The following is a 13,190-nucleotide window of genomic DNA, read 5'->3' as shown; positions in this document are numbered from 1 at the left end:
ATGGTATTGGACTGGTATATTCGTATCGAGAGTGTTGTACCAATATTACTATTCAAATCACACGTTGAGACGATAAAAGCATCATATAGGCATGCGAATGGCAACGATGAACAATAAATAATAATTTATTAATATTTAAACTTACTATGAATGTCTTGAAATGTTTTGAAAACATTTTTGAAGATAACAGTCGTTTGGAATTTTGGGTGTTAAGCACTCTCTACACCCTATAGATTTCCAATTCATGTACAATACAATATGTTCGAATTAACCATCAACTAACTACTTTTACTGACCTAAAAACCAGTTAGGTATCATTTTTTTGAAAACAATTAATACAGAATCGAAAGTTCGTAAAAATATGTTAAGCCTATAGTACAGTTTGATATTTATAATAGGCTCAAATGCTAATACTTAATTGTACGCTCCGATAAATTAAAATAATTTTGTTATCGTCAGTTAAAATAATAATTTAATAAGTGAGTCTAGTGTTTTAATTAATCTAAATTAAGGTTGAAACTTAGAATGGATTCATGACCATGGAAAATAAAATAATATAATTTTAAATAATTCGTAGTTGAGGTGTAAAAAATAACACAAACAAGAAAAAACAAGAAATTTAATTCCGTCCAATATGATATTATAATGTAATGTAAAAAGTTTCATTCTTATTATTTCATATTTATTCATGATGTACCAGATATTTTTCGCGGATTAACCAGTAATTAAAATAAATATAAATAATGCGTAGAACATTCTCTCGTTAAAATTAAGAAAATATACAGAAATATTTAAAAAGTAAAATGATTTGATTATTATTGTGCGTGTAAATTATTGAAAATTTTATAATAGTGAATTTGAAATGCTTAAGAAACGCTGAAAATCGAATTAAAAACACTCAATTAGCATAACGTGTTAGTTTGTTCTCTTACGTGTAAACACTAAATAATCAGAAAAATCCGTTTCCGTCGATGACAAACAATGAGTTATATTTACGTTACACCTCGTTGACCTAATAATAACGTCACGTGTACGAAATCCGTTGATGTACACCATGTCAGAACTCAATGGTTTTATGAAAATGTATTGCCATTTAAAGAGATCTCGTTATTTTTGGTCGTAACGTAGATAATACTACGACTGAAAAAAGTTCCAAGTTAAATGCCATGTTCGTACTGCACGTGAAAAGAAATCGAATTCTAAAAAAAAAAAAAAAAAAACAGTGAAATATCAGTCATCTCGGTTCATAATATTATATGAAATCTGAATGCGTAGTAAATGAAATATTATAAGTTATAATCGTACAACATGTTGGACATAGAAAAACGATCCGGATTCTTCGCAAACAAAAACGGTCACCACATTCGTATATAGTTTCGTCCGGGACGTAAGATTGACATGCTTAACAGAACGTCTTCGTGGTCACTGTCGTCTTAACGAGATCCTTGAAAATGACATACTGCGTTAACAGGTTTACAATTTAGTTAGTGTCCGATGTCAGTTCGTTAGATCGATTCCTAATCGTTTGGAAGTGCGTCTGTTGAATATAATCATTATTGTTTCTTTTGGTATACAGTCGTTGGACCTACAATAATGCAGTGTCGTCATGTTGTTCGCTCAGTACGGGTTCCTGTATAGTGCCGGGCTGAAGGACGATTCGATGCATTCGGCCCAGGGTTCGGTACTATTAAATAGTACAAATAGAATATGCAATAGTATAAAAACAAATTTTGTTTTCGTACTCGGAAAACCACAAACATTATGGTTTTCAGACGGCCGTCGCGAATCGTGTACACCTATTTTCGTATCGGAATGCGTTTATGAGATATGGCTTTGCGCCGCAGCGGGGTCTGTATTGGATTTTCGTCACATTTCTAATTCCGCAAAAAAAAAAAAAAATAATAAAAAACCCGTTAGAATTTAGTTTTAACGTTTATCGAGGTAAAACATTGACCGGATATTCTATTGTATCTGCAGAACACACCACGGTGTCAGACACGTGTACCTGCTGTATACGTCATTCGCGATTTGTATTTTTACGTACTCGATTTTTCGGGCACATCCGATCAACCGATTTGTTATGAAAATCATTTCCGAAACAGTGACATAAAAACACGCGTTTTTTATCGACACTGCGGTAAGCACCGAAATATAGTAAGCGTGTGTTCTCGGTCTGCCCGCGGATTCGACATCTGAACGTCAGACACAGTGACTAATTGATTTATCCGAACGTAATTTTCGTACAATCTGGAAGCGCGGGGAAAACGGATGAGAATCATCGATAGTACAAAAATATCGAAGAGCATATGTTTAAAACAATAAAAATAAAAAATAAAAAAAAAACTTGAAATAAAAATGTTATTTCGAGGTGTACGAAAAATCGCAGGATGACGAAGCATTGTCCACGAATAACATCCTGCAGCGTTCGCCGTACTGATATTAACCGTGTAATAATAGTACTTATGTTTTAGTTTCAAAAACGTTACCTATTAAGAATTTGTCCACGGCACGTGTGCGCATGGAGACCTATGGTTAGATGATAAGCATTTTATACAGCACTTATCCGATTTTCTCAGATAGGATTCAAAATAAAACAATAATCCTGATGAAATAAAATTGCGTATCGAATCTATTGGTTGGGTTCAGGACATGTTGAATCGATCCGTATTCATAAATATCCGGAATTTTATAATTCGCAAAACATTAATTCGTGTTCAATTTAAATTCTCGATTTCTCTTACACGAATATAATTTTGATTATGAGACTAATTATGGACTACATTTGAACATTCAGTACCAACTATTTTTAAAAAAAAATATTTAATATATTAAATTCAGTTGCTTTAACCCCATAAGATAAAGATTTTGAAACATTACTTTTGAAAATAATAATATTACGTTTAGTTACGTAATGTGAAATAAGTTTGCTGGTAATATTTTTAAATCGAACATCAACTACCTTAATTTTTAGATTGAAACACGGTTTTCTTTCATTTAAACGAATGCTAAGGAATCATTTTTAAACATATTTTATTATAGTATTATTTATTTATTATTTTTTAATTAAACTTATCAAAAGTTATTTTAAAATATACATATACACATAGGATTAAGTAGTGAGATTTTAATAATATAAAATGCATTTTATTCCACCTACTTATTGTGTACAATATTTATATTAACTTTTAAAAAAAAATTAATTTTAGATTAATGAATTTTTTATTATTTTAATTTACTGGTTTTCGAAGTGAATTTATAATTAAATCGATAAAATTGCAAAAGCATAACAATTATTTGAAAAATAATGAATGTAAAATCAAAACGAAAATTTAAAATTTAAAAAAATATACCAAATCCGTGTCACGTACGAGCCGCGGAATAATATATTATTTACAACTGCGTTTGAATCAATAGCTTTTTAAAATCGCACAGTTTTCAAACGGATTTCATACTACGCGAAATATCACAACGAATATAGTATAAAAACTGAGAAAATACTCGACGAACGTCCGGTACGTATAATCGAAGTTTTCTCAAAATTAGAATTTCGTATAAGCGTACAACATGTATTACGCACACAAGAAAACGTAATTATTATACAGCAATGGGTTTTCGAAAATCGCGAACGACGTCCAGAATATATTCATGTGTAACCTAGCAGAACCACGAAACGTTAGATATTATACACTCTGTAGGATTTTTACATAGCTGTTATTAGGAATACGAGTTGATACGTCGAAATTAGCATAAATGGTGTTTTAAAAAGGAAAAAAATTAACGATACCGCTGGTGCCCATTGAGAACATCAAAAAATGTGCCGCCGGTGTGTAGAACTACGCGAAAGGAAGGAGCCGGTAACCGGTAGATAGAGAAAGTCCATCATCTTCCGGGGGTCCAGACCGGTGGCTTCGAAAAGTGACCGAGGAACGTGGTTCGGCGAAGTGGGGGCCCGGTATATATACGTCGGCTACCACGTCCTATCTATCATACAGTTTTTGGGTTTCGGGGCGTCACATCGTGTGCTTTCAGAACCGCCGCAGCTCGCCGTGCTACCGATATACCTATCACACGTCCGACGAACCCGCCAACATCAACCATGAATTCGTTGAGGATATGCGTTTGCTTGTTTCTGACCGTCGGATGGGCCTGGAGCTTGCCCTCCGGCATGGACTCCCAGGCCGTCGGCCACAACTCAATCCAAGCCAAGGAGGACCTGTTGGACGGCATCTACAGCGACTGCATCAACAAGGGATCCGTGTCTTGTATCAAGTACAAGTTGTTCGCTTACGTTGACAAGGCTCTGAACAAGGATGAGATCAACCTGACCGAAGGCGTGACCGTGGTGAGGACGTCCGGCAACCCAGGAGACGGTGCCCCGCGATCGTTGGACGGCGACGACAAGCCCAAGGACATGGAATCGATGGTCGTGAAACGCGTATTGCGTTACTTGAACGAACACTCCATCAAGGTCGACATCAAGGGAGCCGACGTGGTCAACGCCGTATCCAGAACCGGCAAATCCATCACCGACACCGTCAGCCAATTCCTCGGAGAGGAAGAAGACTCCGCCGACGACAGCCGTGGCATGAAGAAGAGTAGTAAGTTCACCACAGTTAGCTATTCTAGTCGTACCGTTAGACATTAATTTTTTCGTTCAAAACTCACCTTTTTCGGACTTGCAATCGAATAACAAAGCACTGTGATTCGTTGTTGTCTTTACCAAGAAAAAAAAAACATTTACGCTATGCCTCACGCGACGATGTTAATGCGGGTTGTATAATCATTTTAATGGCAATTCACCCATTGTTATGATAATCGGTTTAAGCACACTTTCAACGATCAAACACTACTTCTACATGGATCTGAAAAATTTCGCCTAAACGTTTGTGCGTTAAATCAATAATAACATATGAGAAAACACCAGCGATAACAGTATAACAATATTATATTACCTATGACGATTTGTCGCGTTAACATTTTTTCCCCTTCTACCGTAATCATTATCTAATCTAATTACAATCGTTATTCAACTATCGTTTAAAACGTAACTGGATTTCATCTCCTAGAGACATGTATACACGCCTTTAATCCCTCCCGGTCGATCCGATCGACACACCTCAGGCGTCCTAAGAAAAATAACGTACGGTATCCGCTTTCCGCAGTGTTACGCGTCTGACTAGGTAACCCTTTGACCGTTTGCTTCGGGTGCGCGCGCGAATACGTAACGTTATTAATAATCATTACAATATCGCACGGACTATGATATGTGATGTTATAATAACGGTCGAAACAATGCCACGTAATCCGTCAGCCGGTTCGACTAAACGAGTAGCTCGTACGCATTCCACCCGAGACCGGTCGTCTCATCCGTGATCCCCAGTGACCCGGTTACCGAGTTTCAGATTATTATTATTATTATTATTATTATTATCATCATCATCATCATCATTATCGTCGTCGTCGTGTACATTCATAATAGTATATTATACACGTCGGACACGATTACGAAAAAAAAGACAAACATTAACCTTCCTGCGGACACCATTAACACGCCACGAGAAAAAATATAATATTATTACAGGCACGTATATAATATAACATCGTGTAAATAATAATAATAATAATAATAGTATAATATTATGTACCCGCGCGTGTATGGATCGAATACGAAGACGACTTTCTACCGCGCGTCAATCAAATCTCGCGGAGAACCTACTCATCGTTCTTGCGGGAGCACTCCCACGACCGCCGCCGTGTCTCTCTCTTTCCCGGCGAACGAAAAAATCCCGAAAAAAAAATAACCCGTTCGCAGGTACAACACACACACACACACGCACACACTGACACGCCTTACGCTTGATCCGGCTGAAAAGTTTTCACGGGAAATGAACTAGAAAAGATCGTGCAGCACGAAAAACCGGTTTTTAGAAAGTGCCCCCGAGCACCGTGGTCCAGCGCGGTGGACATAGGAATACAAATCGTGTCCGGCGGTCATCGGGCCGTGAATTCGTAATGCGATATCGATGTGCGCGAATTACCATACTCTCTCTCGGCACATACACACACCCACTCACGGCAATCCCTACGCCTGTCTTTGTATCGTATTCGATTACCGATGTTAATCGTCCTCGTTTCCGTTTTCGCAGAGAAGAAGAGCAAGCACATGCTCATGCAACTGTTGATGCTGTTGAAAGTCAAGATGATCGCTCTCCTGCCGTTCATCCTCGGTAAAATCGCCCTGATCGCCGGAAAAGCCTTGTTGTTCGGCAAGATCGCCCTCGTCTTGTCCCTGATCATTCTGCTCCAGAAGATCCTCAGCAAACAGCACGAGAAGACCGTCACCTACGAGGTGGTACCGCAACACCACCACGACGTGCACGGAGGCGGACACGACTCCTACGGAAGCGCTGGCGGTGCCGACATCTCCTCCGGCGGATACGGCGGCGGCGCGTCCTCCGGCGGATGGGGACGTAGCATCGACGCCCAACAGATGGCCTACAGCGGTCAAGCACCTCCTCAGTGAACGCCATACAAACGTGAGTGTCCGAACCCTATCTTCCCTCCCTCTCCCTTATATACGCGACCCTTTCCGTTTGAAGTCGTCCACCCCGATTCGGTATGCATATTTTTCAACGTTTTTTGTTTTTTTTTTTTATCTTTGCAGCAGCAGACCACGAGTATTAATGTATCGCGCTCTCGTGCTGGTGGTGTGCACAGCTCACTAAACAGTCAAACACCTGAGACCCGAATCAAAGTTCAAACGAGCCATCGAACAACATGCGACCCACGTCACGCACACAAACGCTCATTAATATTATTTGTACATTACTCTTATTTATTATTTATATATAATATTTATATTGATATTTCAACGCTGTTTGAAACGTTCTTACTATATTTTGATGTTTTCGAAAAAAAAAAAACAAACCGTGTTCGTTTATTTCACACACCATTAATATTACTACCTCAACCCCGGTACCGGTCGAGAAGCGCCGCCGAGAATGGCAACAGAACGGTGCAACAGAGTTTGCCGATTCCGTTCGTCCTCGGAGTCGGTGCAGCAGTACGACAACAATAATGTTAATGTCGCAGTCGTGTCTGTGCGCGTAGTGTTGTTCGGCCGTCGTAAAACGCGACACGTCGAACTGCGTGTACAGGAAATAAAATGGAAACCCTATACCGTTTACGGTTTGGTTTTCTATCGTCCGCGTTGTTCAGACGAAATCGGATGACACTCTTTTCTCTTTTTTCTTTTTTTTTTTTAATTACCAAGTCGTCGTAAATATCGTGAACGGTCGTCATTAGATAAACATTTGTTCGGCGCACCGAACAATAAATAATACATTAAAATAATAGCGGCGTAATATAATAATAATTATGTCTGCAGTAATAACAATAACGATAATGGGTATATCGTGTCCGCAGCACTGCGTCGAACGATGACGGTGCGCGTTCATAACGCGAACGTATTACATTTAACGCGACTTTAAACGTTCAACCGTGTACCATTTAAAACAATAAGCACGCGCGTTTTTCCGAAACCGTTTGAAACGGTTTTACACCAGCGGCGGATCCATGATTTTCTTTTGGGGAGGGTTTTGAAAAAGGTTTTCCCTAGGGATATTTTTATAACATTGCAGACAGTGACAGATAATGAATTAGGATAGTAGTAAGTTGTATAATACATTAATTTAAATCTAAGACTCGTAATTTCTTGTGTAAATAAAAATACAAATCATATACTTTCCCTCATGCTTAAAAAAAAAAAAATGTTCATAATTCATAAAATTATTGATTTTTGATATAAATTTTTCCTGATTTTGAGGGGGTTTTAGCCCCCCCCCCCCTCTCGCTCTGAATCGGCCATCGCGTTACACACACCGTTTCGATACGTCATTAATGTATTACTCGCCGTTTTCCGCCGACCGGACGCGACCGAAACGGACGGGTATCGCATGGCGTTGAATAAAACGTACACAATTTATACCGCGTACGTCTGCGATACCGCAACAATAACGATAACACAACTCGTTTCGGGCCCGACCCGATAATTATTAAAAGGAAATTTGTAGGTCAACGAGCGTCGTTCCCAGCGCACGGTCGAACTTGTTCAAATTAATATTTATGTGTGTATGTAATTTTTTTTTTTTTTTTTTGACTTAACGGTACCTATTAAACACGCGCGTACACACCCGTACGCGACGACCAGTCGTGTATATCTTTATTATTATTATCGCGTTATTAGAAATGGTAAACGTGTAAAATGCGTCGAATCGAGTCGGACACGCGTATAAGGCCGATCTCACACTAGATCCGACTACGTGCGACTATCGATTATGTACGATAACGGACGACTAGGTCCGGTCTCACACTCGGAACGACTACGTACGACCGCGCAAACGGCGTACGGTCTACGGGAAGAAATCGGAGACTGTTGGGACCAAGTCGCAGGTCGGAGCTAAACGCACGTGATCGCACGACAAAATCGGGTAGAATGTGTGAGCGCTAACTACATTATCAAGGCCGGGAAAGTTCGTGCGTAGTCGTCCGACTACGTACGACCAAAAGTCGCGCATGGTCGGATCTAGTGTGAGATCGGCCTTAGTTTCGCGTGGTAACATTAAAATAATAATACGATCGTCGGACGTCGTAGAGCACCGCCGCCAGTGGTTTTCCGTTTTTTCGTTTTAATTTCTATTTTTTAACTCGGCGCGCCGCGACCTTCGCAAGATTTTCCCGTCACGCCTTTGGCCGTTTCAACGACGTTTTACATCCCTCCCCCCCCCCCGGTTCGACGTATTGCCCGTTGCACAGCGGACACAACCGGTGACAAACGGTACGATAGCAATAATCGTTTTTGGCGTACGACGAAAACGGTGTCGACGAGGCAGTGGCGCAGGAAGACTAGCTAACGCCCCTGGCAAACTTAGAAAAAAACGCTTTTTAACCAATTCAAATTTGACGTTATGATATTTTTTCAACCTTTAATTTTACTAATTTTTTTTAAGTATACAATTTATATTTATAAGTAATTATTACGGTGTTAATTTTAAACTTTGAAAATTCGCTTTTCTTGCTTTATGACTGGCAAGCTCATCGATAATTTCTTCATATGAAAATTTTTGTTTAAATGCCCTCGTGCCATTTTTATAATTTCATCATTAAAAGTCACACGTAGCGTGTTCGAAAAGCCAACATTTACGTATTTAAAAAAGTATAATGGAAAAATTTCGATTTGATAGTAGGATAAAAATGCAACTTTTGCACAATTATGAGTCCCATTGCAATTCGCGCTCCTGGCGTGTAGGCACAGTTCGCCATACCCTTACTACGCCACTGCGACGAGGTGATAAACGTGCGACAACGTTACCGGCGAACAGCGATAGAAACCGCCTTTGCAAGTCCGCCGTGGAGTTTTAGGACGATCGCGGCAGGACGAAAAACCCCCTGTCGAACACTTTCACGATTTTCACCGTGCAGCAGTACACGCTCGCTCGGACCGTGTGGCAATGTAATTTCTCGTGCGCACATCGTTGTTTTACAACGTATTCATTCGTTCGTGCGACGTATTTGCTTTCCCATGCAACGACCGGTCCGGTGTTGCACCCGGATAAATATTTTGTTTTTGTCAAGATAAATGTATAAAAATAGTGCATCAAAAATCTGTTTGGATAAATATGAAAATAAGTTAAATAAATAAAATCCATCGGTTGCAAATAAAAAATGTATGTGAACATTTCGATTTTTTAAGTCGATGGAAAACTTTTTAAAAGGAATTACTTGAAATATATGATTTTATAAAATGAATGTATTATAATTGATCGTATGAATAATATGTATTTATTTTGTTCATGGATAAAATAATCTCATCCAAACTTATGAAATAATTATTATTTCATATATGTACCCGAAACTGTGCGTCTGATTTTCTTTGCGCTCAATTTTTGTCTTTCGCTCAATTGTCCATGATCCATTACCGTAAGATCTGCTCTGAGGGTTTTTTGTTTCGTACAGAATCTTTGGCGAAAAGTTCTTAAACCACTAATCAACAAGTACGTGCTAGTCGTTCAACCAACTACTGTCCAAAATAAGCTGTTACGAATCATAAAGGTAATTAACTAATGGATCCATAAATGCCTGCGCGGTTACGCAGCATCTATGCGATCAATGAAAACGATAAACCCGTGCGGTGGACGTGCAAAAAACGAATATCGCACAGACGTCTGCGCAGAAGTTATTACGATATTAGTGTTGCGATTATTGCTGGCTCGAATGAAACGTATTACATCACGTGAACCGAACGAAACAAAACGAAAAACATTAACAATTGGTAATTAGCAATTAACGTTGCACCGGCGATCGATCCTGTATTCTGTCCGTCGGTACGCGTTCGATCACGACCAAGAAAAAAAAAAAATCAAAAAACCGAACAAGAAAATCTTTTTGCGCAATGGATTTCCAAAAATTCGTATTGTACGTGCATGGCGTGGTAATGGCCGTCTGCGCGTTAATCTTCTGGTGCCTGCGCAGGGTCGTTGCGCGCCCGTCAATCGCGACGGATACCATACCCGAGGTCGATACCCATCTGTGTGACCCTTTGTCTCGCGTGTCCTTATTGAAAAAATTGCTTGTTTACGATTGCAGGCGACCGTCGACGGCCAGGGATCGATGTTGCTGTGCTCGGACGCAACTCGACAACCGGTGGCCGACCTCGACGACGACGAACCACGATCGTCCGCTGAAGGACACGGCCGATTGTATGACCCAGATGATTTAAATTTCGCAGCGGGTGATTAAATCGACGCGCGAAACGCTTCTTAAACGTTCCGTTTTCGACGACGGTAATCTGTAAGGAAACGACGTACGGCATTAAAATTTTATTTCGGTTTCAGTTCAAACGCGAGTCTGCGACATTTTATATCTGATGGACGAAAGATACTGCGCAAAGTGCGAGCACATGAAAAGTAAACGTTTACTGTACAATGTAACACTAATACAATCGAGTAATCTATCTTTGCGTATTATTATTACCGTGCAGTGGACATAAAGCTGTCGAAAACTGACGAAGAGCAAAAAGCTATTGCGAATAGAAACGAATTCCTGAAAAAACACATAAAACTGCTGGAAAGTAATACATATCACGTTCCTATTGTTCTAATAAGTTTCAAATCGTTTGGATTTACACGGTAAAATGTTACATTTTTTTTCTTCTTATGATTAGAAACATTTCATCGAGAACGAATGAAATATGAGACTTTCCAAATGGCAGTTATAGGTATTATGTTTTTTTTATCGTAACTAATGTAAAGTCTAATATATCGAACAACGTATCGATGTAATGCACGCCGTTAGGGCGCAGGATACATGGCCGCAAAAAAAAAAACTTATTATTTTATTCCAGAATTACGTAGGTAAATCATACACGAGTATATGGACATTGGATTGAATTTTTTTCGTTACACATTGATTATTCGTAGACATATAAGTTTTTTAATCCATCGGCATACCGTTTAATGCATCTACTTATATATTGTTGTAATATTAAAAATAAAGTGTAGTAATGATATGGTTAGGTACTGATCGATATTTGATGTTATCGGATGATCGTTATTGTTTATAATCAGGGCTTGAAATCGAAATAAAAAATTTCGATTTTAATTTCAATTTTGATTATTGATATTAGTTTTTTTTTAATTTCGATTGTGGTTTCAAATATTGATATTTATTTTTTGAAATTTCGTTTTTGATTTCGAATATCGATATTCATTTTTTTCAATTTCGGTTTCAGAAATCGGTATTTATTTTTTTTCGATTTTGGGTTCACAACAGAATACTATCCATAAATTAAAATAATTTCTTAAATTTTAGTACATCATCAGCGTAATAGTGTTGTAAGCTGTAGCGACTGCAAAAGTACAAAATAAAACTATTTTAGGTTATTTAATTCTACATTATTGATTAAAATATAACTCAAGGGTGACAGCCAATACAGTATTAAAAATTAATATCATATCCATAATAATACACTATATATATAGTATATTATATGGAAAAAATTGTGTGTATAAAAATAACAATCGCTCGTCGAACGTTGATTCTTTATCGTAAATAAAAAAAAAAAATAGGTACTTACTATTTATTATTATGTATAATCAATATTATTAACAAATATGGCAATATATACGAATTGACAATATAAATATATCTATTGGCTGTTATAAATTATAAATTAATTTGATTTAAAACCGTTTTAATTATTAAAATGATTTTGATTTTGATATAAAATTTCGATTTTAACTTTTTTTTCAATTTCAATATACATTTTGAAAATCATTATCAACCATTAACGATTTTGATATTGATTTTCTAAAAGATTTTTAACGATTTTTATCGATATCTAAAATCGATTTTATAATAGATTTCAAGCCCTGTTAATAATCGATGTTTGCCATTTTGTAATTTATCTGATCTAATAATAACTGAACGGTTTATTCTAACAGTCTAACCTAGTTGTCCTTATTATTAGTATACCATACGTTTTACTATAAACTTGAATATGTGTAGTAAATTAAATCGAAAAATAATAAATCATTCGTAATTGTCTGTCTTAATAACTAAAAAAGTAAAATAATTTAAAATCGCACTGAACCATCCTGCTTCCAAGTGGCCCGAACGTGACGAATCCGAGAATCGGTCTACCACTAATGTGAATTCAGCACTAAATAACAGTATGCTGTTGCGATTTTTAGGCGTGTTTAAACGCATGGAAGAATTAAGCGACAGAAGGCTGTGTATCTTAAGAAAAGAAACCGTACTGATGCAACAACGTATACAGACATTAGAAGGTTTACATAATTATATTGTTGATAGTTTCGAGAAATCGAAAATATTGTGTACCGATCGTTTTTCGTATGCCTGATTCAGCTTCAATCGAATCGTCGACAGTATATGTTCGAAAATTGGAAAATTTAGAGAAAATATTGGTAGCGACCCCGCCGATCGACAGTAATTTTACAAACGAAAGGTTACACGAAAGTATCGTCAACACACAGGGAACCGTGGGCATGCTTGTGGCTAACATGAAGTCGTTAACGCAGACTCTCGGACAGAAGAGTAGGGAAATCGCTGGTTTGAAATCCGAACTGGCCATAGTGAAACGTAAATCGGATCCGTATAATAAGACGATAGTG

At 37.9% G+C, this 13,190-nt stretch overlaps 1 protein-coding gene across 1 annotated transcript; it reads left to right on the top strand.

The window, feature by feature from the left end:
* The first annotated feature begins 3,974 nt into the window (after positions 1-3,974).
* Positions 3,975-6,872, top strand: LOC112688412. The gene is made up of 3 exons (XM_025561578.1): positions 3,975-4,598; positions 6,147-6,536; positions 6,665-6,872. The coding sequence occupies exons 1-2, from the start codon at positions 4,097-4,099 to the stop codon at positions 6,521-6,523; spliced, it is 879 nt and encodes a 292-aa protein (XP_025417363.1). The 5' UTR covers positions 3,975-4,096; the 3' UTR covers positions 6,524-6,536; positions 6,665-6,872.
* Positions 6,873-13,190: the final 6,318 nt, after the last annotated feature.

The sequence above is a fragment of the Sipha flava genome, unplaced genomic scaffold, assembly GCF_003268045.1.
Source record: "Sipha flava isolate LNK unplaced genomic scaffold, YSA_version1 38_pilon_pilon, whole genome shotgun sequence".
NCBI classification, from domain to species: Eukaryota; Metazoa; Arthropoda; class Insecta; order Hemiptera; family Aphididae; genus Sipha; species Sipha flava.
This window is presented reverse-complemented; position numbering and strand designations above follow the sequence as displayed.